We start from the raw sequence: 16,645 nt of genomic DNA, 5'->3' as shown, positions 1-16,645 counted from the left end.
AAAAAACACCATTGGAATCTATGTATTTAAGCCAAACTGTACATATAATACATATATCCTGTATACAGGATGTTTTTTTAAGTTGACGTATGCTGAAACTTTAAAAATAACTTTTATCGATAACAAGTGAAAACAAACAATAGACTGAGTTAATTGTTGAAATACCATGCATAGTCAGTGTTGATTTCTTTATCACATTACACATACAAACATGTGACACATACATAACTGATGATCAAGTATAGTAGATATTATAAAATTTCCGCCTAATTGGGGCCCTCACGGGTAAACAGTGATGTTTACGAAAAAATGTTTCAAACAAAAGTTGTTTAATTTTTGATAAGGAACATTTTTTATATTTAAACTTTTGTTCTATCTCTAACGGTTTACAAGATGGGTCCTACGGACAAAAGACCCAATTGACCTATGATGCTCATTTACGAACTTGACCTCACTTTTTACGTCCTGAGTACGCTGTAAAAATTTCAGCTCGCTATCTTTTTTCGTTTTTGAGTTATCGTGTCCACAGACGGGCGGACGGACGGACAACCGGAAATGGACTAATTAGGCGATTTTATGAACACCTATTTTTTTTCCTAGCATCATTATTTTTAAGCGTTACAAACTTGGGACTAAACTTAATATACTATGTATATTTCATATATACATGGTATAATAGGCTAAAATACTCTTAGATGTTAACTGAACAATCCCCGAAAAATTAGTGGGGGAAAACCACAAGAAATGTACTATATCTCGAGTAAATCTTCCAGTGTCCATAGAATCCCGACCAAAGCTTGCACTAATATATTTGACTGTAAAATAGTTTTAAAAATTTGGTTTCCGTACCCAAAAATAACTATAAAATATGTTATGATCTTCAAACGGCTGAGCAGATTTTCTTGAAATATACCTAAGAACACTTTAGATCAAATTTTCAAACAACAACAAAACTCAAAATCGGTCCATTCGTTGAGTCGAGCTACGATACCAAAAACAAATCGATCACACCTGATTTTGTGTCAAACAAAAAATTAAAAGTTTAATGGTAAAAATGTTTTAAAATTTATTTAAAGTTTTATTATTATAACAAAATTTTGTAAAATTAGATTATGTCAATCTAAAAATAAAACCGAAAAATATTTGGCAAATTGTCCACCTACAATTAACTATATCATAATATAATAAGGTGTTGATATATACTTAAGGATGTACGAGCACCAAGACAATTTTAAGTAATAAGTTTAATTTTTTTATACGAAGTTGGGCTAAGTCTAAATCAATTCTGAAAATTTTAGAGGGGGTGGGGTTGCCCAATCATTAAAATAAATAAATAACTTCAAACGTAGTTATATTTACTTTTCGTTTTATGGGAAAACGGTAGATGGATGATCTGTTTTCATAGATTTCTCTAAAACTAGTCGGTTTAAATTTAAAAAAAAAAAAAAAAAAAACTATTTAAATTAAAGTTAAAATCTTAATTAATGATTAAAAACAAAAAAAAAACCGTTATATCCGACTAATTAAGGATGTATGAGCACATTTCATCAAAGCTGAAAATAAGGTACAAGTAATACCTTACTACCTTAAATACTGCGTACTGGTGGTGCTTGTACTACCTTAAAAACTAGAGCTCTATATATTGGATGCTCTCTCTAAAAGGGTCTGTACAACACTCTGTCATATATAGTACAACTTAAAATAAATCAACTGTGCTCGTAAAGGGGTTTACGCTTGAACCCCCGAGGCGGTCTTGAAAACCCAAGTCATGATTTAGTACTACGCATTTTTGAATTCCTAATTTTACTACTGCGGCTACAGGATTTTTACGTTTTGCAAGTGTGCAAAACGTGTGTTTGACCTCTTGTTATAGTCCTTCGTTTAGTTGGGCCCTAAACAACTGTGGGCACAGGAACCTCATGTTTTGCACACAGGATGATCTTATATAACAGTTCTGCGCATAGGTTGTCCGTAACTATTACAACTGCCCATACAAGGACCTTATGTTATGCATTGCAAATGCACACAATTAACCTCATATTTTGGTAGTACGCACAGCTTGGTCTCTTCTAATAGTTCTGTGTATGGATCAATAACGTTTCTTTGTCTCTTGCCCTAAAAAGACTAAGGAGACCTTCGGCCTTAGTCATCAGGGCTTGCTTCACTCTAATGTGAGGAAAAAGCTTCGGTTTAAACGGACTAGCAACATCCTGTATTTGCACCCCCGGAGGAACCTATAGTATCTACACCCCTTGCGTGCATGCTTTTAAAAACGGCCAAAAAGAAGAAGTGACGAATTAACCAAATATCCGTCTTTTTTTTTTCAAACAACTATCACCTATTTAAGGACACTTAAGTTTTTAATACAAATATGACGGAACTTTAACTGTCGAAATCGATCCAGCTGTTTGGAAGATACGAGGTAATAAAATACATACATACAAGATACGCGCAAAAAACATAACCCTTCATTGCCAGTTGGATAAAAATACCTAGTGTGGATAAACATCAAGTTTAACCACTTATTAGTCATTCATTTTTCATTGACTTCTTTATACTTATTAGCCAAGTAGTTTATATTGTAATGAATAGTAGGCGATCAATTCATTCTTTAACCACAGTCATAATTCACATGACATAATCATTACCTACTAACTTTATGGCATCAGCAGGCATGCATATTGTGCAAATCATGTATTTAAAAATAGTAAATGATGTGATTTTAAAAAAACTCTGTGGCCCCAATAAAAAAAATACGTTTTGTTTTTAAAAATAAATACATATTCATTTAACAAGGTTTTTGTTTATTTACCGAATATTATTTATAAAAAGAAAATACATACTAATTTTTAATTGAAATTTAATTAATCAACATCGATCAGATTGATAAAAACGTAACAAAGTAGTGATAAATCAATAAATTTTAATACCAAAGACGCGTGAGATGTTTTTAGAGAAAAGTTGTACCTTCAGGAGAAATAATGCAAACTGAAAAGATAATTTTTTAACTTATGTTTATACTTTGGTGGAAAATTACCCTATAAGTGTACACTTTTTAGAATTTTTTTATGTTCATAGAAATAAAAAAATTTTTTTTAAAGATATGACGAATTAATATTCTTTGCAAAAGATGATTGGTTTACTCTTGTTAAAATTAAATATTTATTATTATACCCAAACAGACAGACGAAAGTAGGAGAAAAATTAGATTACGTTGAAACCTTTAATTTTTCGGTAAAGTACAGTTTTTTTTGTAAATAAAGAATATTTTTATAGATTTTACACTTTTATATATTTATTTATTAAATTTTTTAAATTTATTTTCAAAATTGCAACCCCATAACTTTTAATAATTTATTATTCTGAAAAACAAATAATAACTAAAAATAAATAACTTACATAATACATAACCGTGTCCGACATTATTATTTTCACTTTTTTGTTATTATTAAATAATAAATAACTTTATATTTAACATTTAGCGTAAGTCGTTCAAAATATCAATTCAAATTCAATTTTCTATAACGTTTACGTTTGGTAAATAATGAGACATCTAGAGATGAATTTCAAAATTAGAAATATCCTAACTAAAAATTTTAATTTTAACAATAAAATTGTTATATTGTAAGCACGAATATTACATACACACAAAAATATAAAACTCAGATCTTAAAAAATTTGTGTTATTGCACACGTAAAAAATTGCACTTATCAATGCAAATACCAATAAAAATAATAATCACTTTGAACTGACACAACAGGTGACGTAATTCGCGCCATTCTTCTAATTGTATACATCTTATACAGAATGATCAAAAAAATATTTACACTAGTTTCAATGTCGAGGCGTACCAATAATAAGACTCACAATTACTTCTTTGGTGAATTTTTTTTGTCATTTAACTGATACCTACTTAGTTTTATATTATTCCAATATTTGTACTGCTTAGAATTGGCAGGCAAAAATCGTTAAGTTTTTTAAACTTTAGAGTGAAATATTTAGAAAACAGTTCTATTTAGAAAAAAATCTTTTGGGCAACTATTATTTAGGTAAAAAAGATTACGCATATACCGATTTTCAGGTCGGCTAAACACAAAGTGTATTTTCACACCCCTAAAAATTGATGGAGGTAATCTGAGCATTTTATACAACTAATTGGCAACATAAGTTTTCTGAGACTTCATTAAGCATATAAGAAGATTCAATGAAAAATTTCTTCCTAAAATTTGCCAACTGACTAGTGACTAAATATTTCAATTATCTTTAACAAATAAAATATTAGTGAAAATTATCTTATGCATCAATTTTTAAAATAATGAACTTAAGGACATCTGTCTGTCAAGAAATTAACTAGGATCGATTTTAAATGTGCTATGTCTATTTCCACGCTAACGTTTCAACTATCATTTAATTTAATATGTCAATATATTAAAAACAAGCTTTTATTTATCAAATAATGTATTAAAGACCAACAATATATGGTGCTAGATATAGCATTGAAAAACACACCAGTAACTTGCTGCATAGTTAATTTATTATATCCGTTGACAAAATTGAAAAATAGTAAAATCCAAATTTATTTTCAACATTTTTTGCTTATGTTAGCCATATATTATTTCTCTTTCCTATCGAAAAATATCCAAATAATATAAAATAAAATCTAACGGAATCGAAGCCCAAAAAAATCTCGCTATTTCGAGTTTAGGATTCCGTACCCAATAACGATTACAAAACAAAACCGTGTGGTAATAGTCAAAAATATTGATTTGAAAAAACTGTTTTAAATTTTCATAAAGAAAAGTTAACATTCTATAATTTTTGAAACATTGCAAATTTATCGTGCAAATAGACATTTTATTTAACGAGAGATACCGGTACATTGTTCGTTTATTATCGTTATTCGTTCAATAAGTGTATATTCATTTGAAGAAGCACAAAGGTGCTACTTTGTATTCATTTACATAATAATATAAAAGTGTGAAATTGTGAAACAAGAATGTGTGTGAAAAGTTGCTCAATTGAGTTCGTATTTCAGAAAAATGGAAGGCAAAAACACTAATTTCCATTGATCAATTATTTATTGAGTCTAATGAACGCACCCATTAGCTAAATATAGTCAATGACAGCATGAATTTGAACAGCCTATTTTTGAAAGCAACTTTTAAAACTAAATTAGTTAAATTATAAATAATTGGAGTTAAAATGATATCGTTAATTATGATTAGACAATATTAAAAAAATTAAAGGAAAGAAATAAAAGTTAGAATATCCATTTTTATTTTGAATGTGAATTGATAGAAGCGCCACCACTGTGGCTTGTTTTGAAAGAATTATTACCAAAGAGAAAGTGCAGAAAATTAGTTGAAAGGTTGAAGTTTTATGCAAAAATAAATCAAGTAAGTGTTAAATTATTGTTTATGTGCTTTTAAGTTTGCGTAGTTAAGACATTTGTTAATATTTTGTTTATTGAAACCATAATTGTCTTTGCTTTTTTGTTTTTGTACTAAACTGTATTTAGGGTTGACAAAATCAATAACTAATGCTACTTTTCATACAGTTTTGTTTTCATTTGTATTTTTGTTATATTTTAAAATTTTTGTTTAAAATTGAAAAGCTTGAACGAGAAAAAATACATTATTCGATTATCTTTGATAAATAATACACAGGGAAGACTAATTTGGTTAAATGTTATAAACGTAAAGGGGCCAAACTTAGGAGAAAATCATGTCCTGTGTCCACAGTCTAAAAAATCAAGGAAGATCACAGAGGCCATGTTTTGTACATTACGTTAAATATAATTTATTTTAAGGTATGATTTAAGATTAATATATAATTTGGAAACATCTGGCTAAAGTAAACAAATTTTAAATAAACACGCCTTCATGCGTTTGAAAAATCAGAAAAAACTTCAAAATTTTTGTTAATAAAGATTGCTCTGAATTATTGTTAACTTTATGAGTAACTTCAAAAGAATCTTAAATTCTTTTTATGGCTTAGCACCAATGATAATTAACCACCCATAAATAATATGAAAGGTAATCCATATCACCAAAAATAGTCCAAAATGTTAAGTATTGTAATCTCTTTAAAACATGCACAAATTCTCTCCTATTCAGGATGATTCAATAATACATTGATTATCTCCGCCACGGATTCCTTGCATTAAAAGCAATAAAGTTCATAACAACATGTTATGATCTAAAACTTTACATTTTCGACATACAGAGGTCTTAAAGTTATAAAATATAAGTATGATAATGACTTGTAAATTTGTTTTGGCATACCTTACATACAAATAATAAAAAACAAATTAAAACAAACAATTGACTGAGTTAATTGTAGAAGTACTCTGTATGCAAAGTGTTGAATATCAGTGCTTCGAAAGTATTTTCTATAATTTTTTTCGTTTTTCGAGAATCTTTCACAAAACCACCCTAGTTGAAGCTCTCTGAAAATTTTCTGGGCAACAAAGTTTTGTCTTAATTTGTGCCCTCGAGGGTAAGCAGTGATGTTTGCAAAAAATTGTTTTAAATAAAAGTTGGTTGTTTTATAGGGAAAATTTTTTACATTTAAACTTTTGTTCTATCTCTAACGGTTTACAAGATGGCAAATAAACTAATTAGGTGTTATGAACACCTATACCAACATTTTGTTCGTATCATCAATATTTTTAAGTATTACAAACTCAATACTAAAAATAGTATACTTTGATATACATTTCATATATACAGGGTATAAAAATCATAGAGATAAAAAATAACTTAAAAAAAGTTGCTGAGTTTGATAGGGGGACATCATGTTCTTACATCATATTGAACCTACTAGTTCTTCGGGTTTCTTTAGTAGCCAATTTAGATCCTAAACGGTAAGAAATAGAATAACACTTTAAATAAGAAAGGCGATTCTTATAAAAAAACTAACAATTTTTGTTTAAAACATTTAGATTAACATTCGAAAAACGTTAGCATTTTGGAGGAAATGCAACTTAAAACTATTTCATTATTGCATTTAATCGAAAGAAAATACATTTAAAGTTCATCGATAATTGTTGTTCCAAGTGATGGACACAGATAAATGTCCTCTATTGCCCTTGACAATCTTTCGCTAAAGCATTTTTCCGTAGTTAGCGTGTTTTCATTCGATTAAATGCAACAATAATGATATATTTTTAAGTTGCATTTCCTTCGAAAGCTAACCTTTTCGAAAAAATGTTTTGAACAAAAATTGTTAGTTTTTTTATGAGAATTAACTTACTAATTTAAAGTGTTAATATTCTTCCTTACCTTTTAGGATCTAAATTAAAGAAACCCGAAGAAATAGGCAAAATCTGTTGCCAGAAATAATGTCCCCCATCAAACTAGGAAACTTTTGTTTAAGTTATTTTTTGATTGGTTAACTACAAATCGAGATATTTAGGTGTATAGATTAAAATGGCCCAATATAAAAAGTAACACGAACGTCTTTTACCATACGAACATAGGAACAAAAACATTTCTTTTTCGAGATGTACGATCATAAAGTTTTCAGTTTTTTTATAACAAAACTTTATTTTTCCAAATCCAGAAGCCTTTGACCCTATGATCTTTATACCCTGTACATATTAAATATATATCAAGGTATAATAATTATAGTCCTAAGTTTGTAACGCTTAGAAATTTTTTCTTAAGTTATTTGAAACCTCCTGTGTAGAGTAAACTAAATAATTCAAAGATTTATACCCTTCTATTCATAAATAAGATATTTAAACAATTGGCTATGTTATTTTCATAACTTCTATCTACACTTAATTAATCGACTCTTTTCATTGATTTCAGAATTGAGAATAACATGACTACCCTTAACAACATAAACGACTCAATACTTGATGAAAATGAACATTTAAATTCAAATTCTGAAAGTACGACAACAAAAGAAGAAGTTGTAGACTATGACGATAGTAGTACAAGCACTAATTTTGAATATGAATCCTACACGAAATTTCAATTAAAAATTGAAAAAGTTGAAACATGCAATAAATTTAATAAATGTCGAGTTTGTGAGAAAATTTTTGTAAATGCTGATGCTTTACAATCACATGAACGAACAGCACACATAAATGAAAGAGCAGCAGCTGTACATGACGAATCTTCATCCAGTTCAAGTTCTTCGTCTGCTGAAACATATGCAAGTACCGAAGAAGCATCAAAGAGTTCCAATGGATACGTAAAACAGTATGAAGAGGTTCCAAGACTGAAACCATATGTGTGTACACATTGCGATCGAACATTCTTAACAAGTTCCAATCTAAAAGTACACATACGGACACACACCGGTGAAAGGCCCTATAAATGTTATTATTGTGATATGAGTTTCTCACAATCGAGTGCACTGAAAGGTCACATACGTATTCATACTGGTGAGAAACCATTCAGATGTGATATTTGTGAGCAGACATTTACGCACCCACATTCCTTAAAAATTCATCAGAGAACACATATAATTGATAAACCGTATAAATGTAGTCAATGCGATCAAGCATTCTCTCAACCGGATTCACTCAAGATACATACTAGCATACATGTGGTCGCTGAAAGACCTATTTTCCAATTTAGTTTTTTCAATTCTCAATATGATGATGATATAGCTGATGTCGTTGAAAATCATTTTAATTCAACACCTGTCGTAGAAAATGTATATATCGAACAACCTTTACCAATAGAGATTCCAGTAATTCCACCACCTTCATCGCCAATAATAACACCTAACAACACATCAATAACGTCAGTGACATCGGTAACACCAACGTCTCAACAAAAAGAAAAACCATTTAAATGTAACATTTGCGATAAACGTTGCGTAACTAAAGCCAATCTAAAAATACACGAACGAACACATACCGGTGAAAAACCATACAAATGTGACACTTGCGGAAAATCATTCTCGCAATCAAGTAGCTTAAAAGCACATGAAACAAGTCATACCGGTGATAAACCATTCAAATGTCGATATTGTGACCATACATCAGCCCGTAAACAATGGCTACAAGTTCATGAGAGAATACATACCGGTGAGAAACCGTTCAAATGTGATGTGTGCCAGAAAGCATTCGCTCAATCCAGTACGTTGAATCTACATAAACGTACGCATATGAAAGATAAAAATTATAGTCCTGTTGAAGTTAGTCAAAGTCCATCCTATAGTGAAGATGCAGAATTAGAAAAACGTAAACAATTAGCAATAGAGCTTGGTTTAAATGATGGAGTTTCATTTATGAATTTTTTGTAACAGATGTGTCGTAATCAAAGTTCTTGGAACATTCTCTATTCTAATATTCATGTGAAAATTAACTTTTTGGTTCTATAAAAACATATTTGTATTCAAAGCTTTATAGTTAAAAATATTAAAAAATAAAAAGCGAAATTCGAATTATATAATCTAAATTGATTATCTACCTTTTTTTATTTACAAATTATTATCCATGCTTTATTGAGGGCACTGAGATATACCTAGGCAAAATAACTTCTCAAGTTTAAAATAAGAAAATAATTTGACAAATATTTTACTTCTAAGTATTAGCCCATAAATTTGACTTCTACTCATTTAATTACGAACTCGCGAGCATGCGAATGTCCATTAAATCGTTTCATTTCGTTTGAACAAGCCCAATAACTATTGATTAGCGTCGTTTACGTTAATAAAATACAGAGAATATATCGGTAAAAATATCTCTAGGCAAAATATACAAAAATATTAGCATAAAATAATTACAAAATTTCATGCCATTTTCTTTCGATTTTCAAACTATTTTCGTTTTTAGAAATAAATTAAAGATGAATTATTACTTATTAATTAATTTAATTATTATAATTGCCAAAATCATGTAAAAAAATTTTTTTAAATATATAAATGTATTTACCTTATTTTTTTATAATGTTTTTGCATTTATAAATAATCTTGTGGATCACAGGGTGAATGTAAGGCGATATACAGCCTTTTCAACGACCAAGACAGCTCCACCTATATTTTCTTAGAATCGTGAGTATGAAAGCAAAACTTATTTATAGCAGTTGGGGACCCTTAAAAAAAGTCAAGTTAAAAATAAAATTGAACTTTATATGATATTTAAGGTTGTACGAGCGCAAGGACAATTTTGAATAAAGGCATGATTTTTTTTTATATAAAATTGGACTAAGTCTAAATCTATTTTGAAAATTTTTAGGGGGGATTTCCCGATTATTTAAATAAATAAATGACTACAAAAGTAGACATATTTAACACTGATCTTATGCGAAAACGGTAGATGGAGGAATGTTCTCATAGATTTCTTCAAAATTTCATACTACTTTAAAAAAGAATTTACACAACTATTCGCAATTAGCAATTAAAGTTTATGCTGGATGACACTGCTCCCCAACAGTTCTAGTACTGATGCATAAAGGTAAGTGTATTTTGCTCTACTTCTTAATACTAACGGATAAAGAATCTAGAGGTAACTACCATGCTTTTGGAAAGTTTTCTAGAAATTGCTCAATAATTAGCCTATCCAATCAAAAACAAAGAAATAAAATATTTCTAGGTATTAATAATTTTGAATTAATTGAGAAGAAATATACCTAAATATTTGTAGAATAATAAAAACTATTAATTACTTTTATGTTTTTTGTTTATTCTTACAGAAAATTAATTTACAAAATTGAAAAACAAAATTAATATCCAAATTTCTCATTTAAATCTGTTTTTCCATCGCCTTTTTGATTTTCTGGAGGCATCCAAGTAGTATATTTATCATCTTCTTCATAAGCTTTATCAATTAATTTATTTCGTTTGTTTTTCTTCTTTGATGATTTCGATGATGAAGAGGGTTTTGTTTCGACAGATTCTATTTTAGTAAGTATTTCTGGATCAGGTTTAGATGGTCCTATTATTCGAGGAGTTTCCTTTTCTTCAGTTTCATCACTTTTTTCTTTTTTAATAATATCCTCCTCTATTTTATCAGTTTCAATTGATAGTTTATTATTTTCACTATTTACATTGTGTTCTCTAACTGTTTCATCCATTTCTTCTTCCTCTTTAATGTCGTCATTTTCAATCACTTCCTCAGTGTTCGATTTGTAAGTTTCTTTTAAAGATTTCACTTTTAAACGTTTACCATACAACGGTAATTTTTTAATAGCATTAGTGCTATCGTGAATAGTATTTGTGGTTTTAGTTTGAAATGATGGAATTTCAGTTGGTTTAGCAATTTCTACTAGTTTTAAAGTTTTTGCATGTTCTTGTTTGAGTTTCGTTAATTGCATCTGGAACAAAATAATTTTTATATGTTATTTTATCTATCACAAAGGTACCTATTGAAGATAAATTTACTATAGTTAAGTCTAGTTTAGTTCTAACTAGAATCTACAGATACAATGTCTTAGTATTGTACACTGTTGATGATTTTTATTAATATTTAAATTATACATCAATCAATATTATTATGGATTTACTGTTTTTCTTCAGATACCCTCTCCCTTTAATCTATGTCGTATTTTATTGATGACTTCAAAGTGTTTTAAAAAATAATACAGTGACAAAAATTAAAATTACTTACAGTTAATCGATTAACAACTTGTTTATCGGGTATATCGTCTGTTAAATTATTCATAAACTCATCTAAACTATCGACATTGGACAAATTGGCATCTTTTTCTTCAGTCGCACTTAGTTTTATCTTTGCATTGCTTAATTCTTTTTCTAAATTTTCTATTTCTTCAGACAATGTTTTTTCTTTTGTTACCTATAAGAAATTAAAATAATTCATATTAATTGATAAGTAGATATAAAATAAAATAATCAAAATTTAATTCGTAAGTTTTTTTTTTTTTTTAAATAATCGATCTTTATATGGAAGTAGTTGTCATAAAACTACTCTGTGTAACTGTTCTTTGGTTTTTAGTAAGATTTGACAAATTAACTTGGAATGAACAACATATCATAATTGTGAAAATTTACTTCCAAAATAAAAAATGAAATTGAATACAGTGTTTGGTTAAGTGGGATTTGGATAAGTGAGAAACATTCATAACTGGAACTCATGTTGAGATTCCAAAATTTTGGCACTGAATTACCTCTTTAGATAAATTAGATAAATTAGCAGGTCCCTTAACCAGGCTTCTCACTTAGCCAGGCTTCACTGTATATGGTTTCGTTATGGTGAGCCTAGCTAGCTTAATTTTAATAAAATGACTAACCAAACTGTCGTATGTTTCCACATTCTCCTTTACGTTAGCATTATGTATTTTCATACGATATTGTTTTTTTCGTTCAACAGCACCAGTTCGATCGAAAAATTCATCGTCATCCGAATTACAATAATCATCTTCTTCCCAATTGCGTGGTTTTCTTTTTCTTGATTCTTAAACAATAACAAAATAATTAAAATCTATTAAATAAGAATAAATAAAATTACATAAATTAGTAATGAATCCGACTTAATGGTTCTAAAAGAAAGTTTACGGATGGATTAATTTTATTCGATATGTTTTAGGTTCCTGAAGAGCATCCATACTGGAATTTGAACATTTTGAACAATCGATTCCAAAATTAGAAAGTACAAGTTTTCAAATGAATTATTGAGGTTCCGAATTCGATGATTTTTCGCGGAGTTATAACTGTTTGAAATTTAGGTAAAATTTTGTTCCTTTAATACACTTGTAAAAAAATTATCCAGACACAAAAATACCCGCAGAACCAACCAAGCCCAGATCCAGGACTACACATTACCATGCTTAGCTTGACGTAAAACTCCAGCTCTATCAAGAATTCTACATGCTTCTAATGCACATTGTACAACTGCTTCTTTTTTCTTTCCTTTTACAATAGCTTCGGCTATAATTGGTCTCCCTAATGAATTTTCGATTGGAAGTTCAACACTACAAAAAAAAAAGAACAATTTTAATAATGTTTGTATTATTACTGAACTCAAGCACTCTTAATTCAAATCAAGAGGATCCGAGGATATTAACCAAGATACCGGTCAACTAATCCATTTATAAATTTAGTTCAATATTGATATTTAAACATAACGGACCCCCAATCGTTAAAGAAAAATGTTGTTACGCAAACATGTTAGCTTATACAGATGCTCTCCTAATACTCTAGACATACAATACTCAAAACATTAGTTTTTAAAGATGCTCTCCTAATACTCTAGACGTATAATTACTATTTTTAATACATGTTCTCCTAATATTAATTTAAGAACTTTTGATTTTTTCACCACTTTTCTACGAAATTTTCTGTTTGTTGTTTTTAGCCACGGGTACAGGGTACCACCACGGGTTACGGTAACTACGGGAGAGGAATTCCGCACGAGCCGAGCTAGTTTTTAATTATTAATTAAAATATTTAAAAATAACATATTCTTTTTAACTACGATATTTGCGTTGGTGAAGAGTCGTGTATGTTTTATGATCCTATCGATTTTGAACATTTTATTGGATAATAAAATTTATTTTAAAATTATAATTACGTGCAAATAAATTGTCCCAATCCTTTTTCTTCAACATTATACTGTAATTCCTCGCCTTCCCGCTCGAAAAATCCTCTTAAAGTTTTTTTAGGATCATCAAGATATAATTCTTCATTATTTGTGGCAGCGTATGGATTTTCTGTTAGGTCCGTTTCTTCATCCGCATCCTCACCTAAATTTAAAACAAAAACAAGTGAAAAACAATTGACTGCGTTAATTGCTGAAATACCCAGCATAGAAAGTGTTGAATGTCAGTGTTTGCAAGATTTTTTTTTTAATAAATTACTTATTTTATAAAATAATCTTACCCATTCCCCAATCTATTCCTTGTTCTAATTCTTTCTTCTTTGCTTCTTCTTCTTTTTCTTTAAGCTCCAACAATTCTGCTTCACGTTTTTTTAATTCATTAATACGATTTATTTTTAATTCTGTTACAGTTAATTCCGATTCAGGTTCAGCATCTTCTTCCGGTCCTTTTAAAATAAATGTTCGAGTACTATTGCCAAATTTTAGCATATGACCAACCTAAAAAACAAATTTCAGTTAATTAGTTTGGTAAATTTACCGGATTTTGATAATAAATTCGTAAAATTTTGGAATTTTTTTTAAAATAGGTTTCTTTCGTTACAGAGAAAAAGACTTTTCCGATTCCGCACGAGTTTCTGTACGCTGTTTTTATTTCGACATTGTTTTCTTTAGAGACGTTTTCTTGAATATCTTTGCTTCTATTGATCGGATTGAGGCGAATAAAAAAAAGAATTGTTTGTTATGAATTTCTGCATCGACCCTGAACATAGCAAAATAATCCCAAATATCAAGAAAACCGCATTAACCTCATATTTTCAATTTTTTCTGATTATTTTTCGAAAATGAAGGAATTGAGTTGAAATTTTGGAAAAAGATGTAACTTATGATCATAAAAAAGTGTCGTAAGCTCTGGTTTTAGCTTGGTACATAACTTCAATTTTGAGAAAAACACATTTTTTTGAAAAATTTCAATAGCACCAATTTTCCAGGTTTTTTATATATTATCAGATAGTGCCAAAGGTTTTTTTTCAAAATCTGATTATGAACTTCAACATTACAAAACAAAAAAAACCGTGTACAGAAGGTCGTGCAGATCGTTCCGGAACTGCTTTTCTCTGTTTTTTACAACGAAAGAAACCTATTTAAAAAAAATTAGCTTTTTCCCGAAATTTTACGAATTCATTATCATAATTCGGTAGATTTATCCAACTAATAGAATTAGTTCGAAATAAAATTACCAAATGACTACACTATAATATTTCTGTATCTTGATAAAATTAGTGCCAATATCCAATTTTGATAATTTACAGTTTTATTCAATTATGTCACCAGAAAATGAGCTGTCTCTTGTACTTAATTTTAAATTTTCTCTTTCTTAGCGGCTTTGTCCTGGTTTAGCCATTTCCCAAATACTAATTAGAACGTTTTTTTAAACTAATTAATTGGACATAAGATCTTATAAACAGTGGGACAGAAGCTTTGTAAAATCATTAAAACATACTTGAAATTTTGTGAGTGGCCCCTTTTTGGCGAGTCAACCAAACTTCTCTCTACTTTTTTCAAAAGCGCTGCGTTCTCAAATGAGCACGATTACGTCATATTCAAGCTATCGGTCAGAAAAAACGTAGCAGTGAATTTATCGGACACTATGGCCACTTAATCACATTAATAATTATTTAACAATTCAGCAAAAATAAAATACGTATGCATTGAAAGGCAAAACTACTTAAGTACGGCATGTTCGAGATGGTAGACAAGCTTATCGAAGCAGTATATTTGCCGGACAAAATATTTTACTGTTTAATAATTATTAATGTTATTAATTTGTTCGACAAATTGTCTGCTGCGTTTTTTCAGACCGACAGCATAAATATGACGTTATCATGTTCATGTGAGAGCGCAGCGTTTTCGAAAAAAAGTCGTAGTGAGAAGTTTGGTTAACTCGCCAAAAAAAAGCCACTCACGAAATTTCAAATATGTATTAATCATTTTACAAAGCACCCTTTCTGTCCCACGGTCTATTATTTACAAGATAGAGATTTATAGTGCGAAAGAACACATTAATGTTTCTTACATGAACTTTAACATACATCCTACTTTTAATTCGGGCTTTATTTAAAAATGTTCCGTGTGTACTGCCTAAATCATAAATATAGAATCCAATTGAACGATCTTCGCTTACAACACTATTAAATTGTAAAATTGCATGATGTCTTGATATTGTAGGATGTGCCAAATATATATCACAATTTGGTAACCGTCCAATAATCCAATATTTTTTCGGCATCAACACAATGTTTTCTATGATGACACCCGATTTTAAAACTTCTAATTCAAATTGTGGACCATTGGTTATTGGTAATCCCGACCAGGACGGTTCTTGGTAATTTAAAACTTTATCAACTTTTTCTGTGATATTTTCTTTTGGATTTGTTATTTTTGGTATTTCTTTGATTTCTTCTATATGTTTTTCATTGTTTTCAATTTTTACCTCAATTTCTAGTGAGGGAGGTTTTGGAATGATTTTTTCATTTGCGTTAATAGATTTTGGTATTTTACCAACTTTTCCAACGAAGATAGGTTTCTTAAAATTATCACTCATTGTTGAAACTATACATTGATTTCAAATTTTACGTTCTAAGTTTTGATTTATTTACTCTGGTTTTAAGCATTTGGAAACTTTAAATAGATTTCTAAGGCTATTTAAATACATCAACCGCTTCTAATTTCTAAATAATAAACTAATACACATTGATCTAACCTCAAAACTTAAAAAACCAAACGTCAAATAACGTTTTCAATGGTTTTCATAAACGGACAGTAGGGTTCAGAAAATATATCTAATATATCTGGGTTCAGAGAACATATTTAGAATTTATTGTAAGAGTACAATAAATTATAAAATGAATATTCTAAACAAAGATAGCTCTAAACATATATTAAATAGATATAGACAATAGGTACAGATAACATTTAATAAATAAAGATCGACATATAAGATTTAAATGTAAGTAGGTTTGAACTATCCTTGTTTAATAAATAAATGGTATATGTACATTTTAATATTGTATTAACTTAGTACACAAGCTAAACAGTGATAGCTGTATTGAAATATTTTCTGTTTCTGT

General features: G+C 29.1%; 2 protein-coding genes across 3 annotated transcripts; one reads left to right on the top strand and one right to left on the bottom strand.

Moving 5' to 3' along the window:
- Positions 1 to 4,918: 4,918 nt before the first annotated feature.
- On the top strand, positions 4,919 to 9,329 carry LOC123297243 (zinc finger protein 658B-like). Of its 2 annotated transcripts, none has more exons than XM_044878828.1 (2): positions 4,919 to 5,397; positions 7,816 to 9,329. In XM_044878828.1, exon 2 carries the CDS (start codon positions 7,829 to 7,831, stop codon positions 9,263 to 9,265), a length of 1,437 nt encoding a protein of 478 aa, XP_044734763.1. In that variant the 5' UTR covers positions 4,919 to 5,397; positions 7,816 to 7,828; the 3' UTR covers positions 9,266 to 9,329. The 2 variants fall into 2 exon arrangements, with proteins under 2 accessions (XP_044734763.1, XP_044734765.1); XM_044878830.1 differs by lacking the exon at positions 4,919 to 5,397 and adding an exon at positions 5,662 to 5,810.
- Positions 9,330 to 10,660: 1,331 nt separating this feature from the next.
- LOC123297239 (kanadaptin) lies at positions 10,661 to 16,280 on the bottom strand. The gene is made up of 7 exons (XM_044878823.1): positions 15,592 to 16,280; positions 13,799 to 14,015; positions 13,491 to 13,662; positions 12,743 to 12,891; positions 12,211 to 12,374; positions 11,571 to 11,756; positions 10,661 to 11,277 (listed from the first exon to the last, which is right to left on the bottom strand). The coding sequence occupies exons 1-7, from the start codon at positions 16,117 to 16,119 to the stop codon at positions 10,687 to 10,689; spliced, it is 2,007 nt and encodes a 668-aa protein (XP_044734758.1). The 5' UTR covers positions 16,120 to 16,280; the 3' UTR covers positions 10,661 to 10,686.
- Between the last annotated feature and the right edge of the window lie 365 nt (positions 16,281 to 16,645).

The sequence above is a fragment of the Chrysoperla carnea genome, chromosome 4, assembly GCF_905475395.1.
Source record: "Chrysoperla carnea chromosome 4, inChrCarn1.1, whole genome shotgun sequence".
NCBI classification, from domain to species: domain Eukaryota; kingdom Metazoa; phylum Arthropoda; class Insecta; order Neuroptera; family Chrysopidae; genus Chrysoperla; species Chrysoperla carnea.
The sequence above is the reverse complement of the archived record's forward strand: the minus strand, read 5'-3'. Positions and strand labels throughout refer to the sequence as shown.

Coding starts and splice junctions, on each gene's coding strand:
- LOC123297243 (XM_044878828.1), top strand. CDS start 7,829: ATGACTACCCTTAACAACATAAACGACTCAATACTTGATGAAAATGAA.
- LOC123297239 (XM_044878823.1), bottom strand. CDS start 16,119: ATGAGTGATAATTTTAAGAAACCTATCTTCGTTGGAAAAGTTGGTAAA. Junction 12,375..12,742: donor TTTACGTCAAGCTAAGCATG/GTAATGTGTAGT, acceptor TTATTGTTTAAG/AATCAAGAAAAAGAAAACCA. Junction 11,278..11,570: donor AAGTTGTTAATCGATTAACT/GTAAGTAATTTT, acceptor ATTTTGTTCCAG/ATGCAATTAACGAAACTCAA.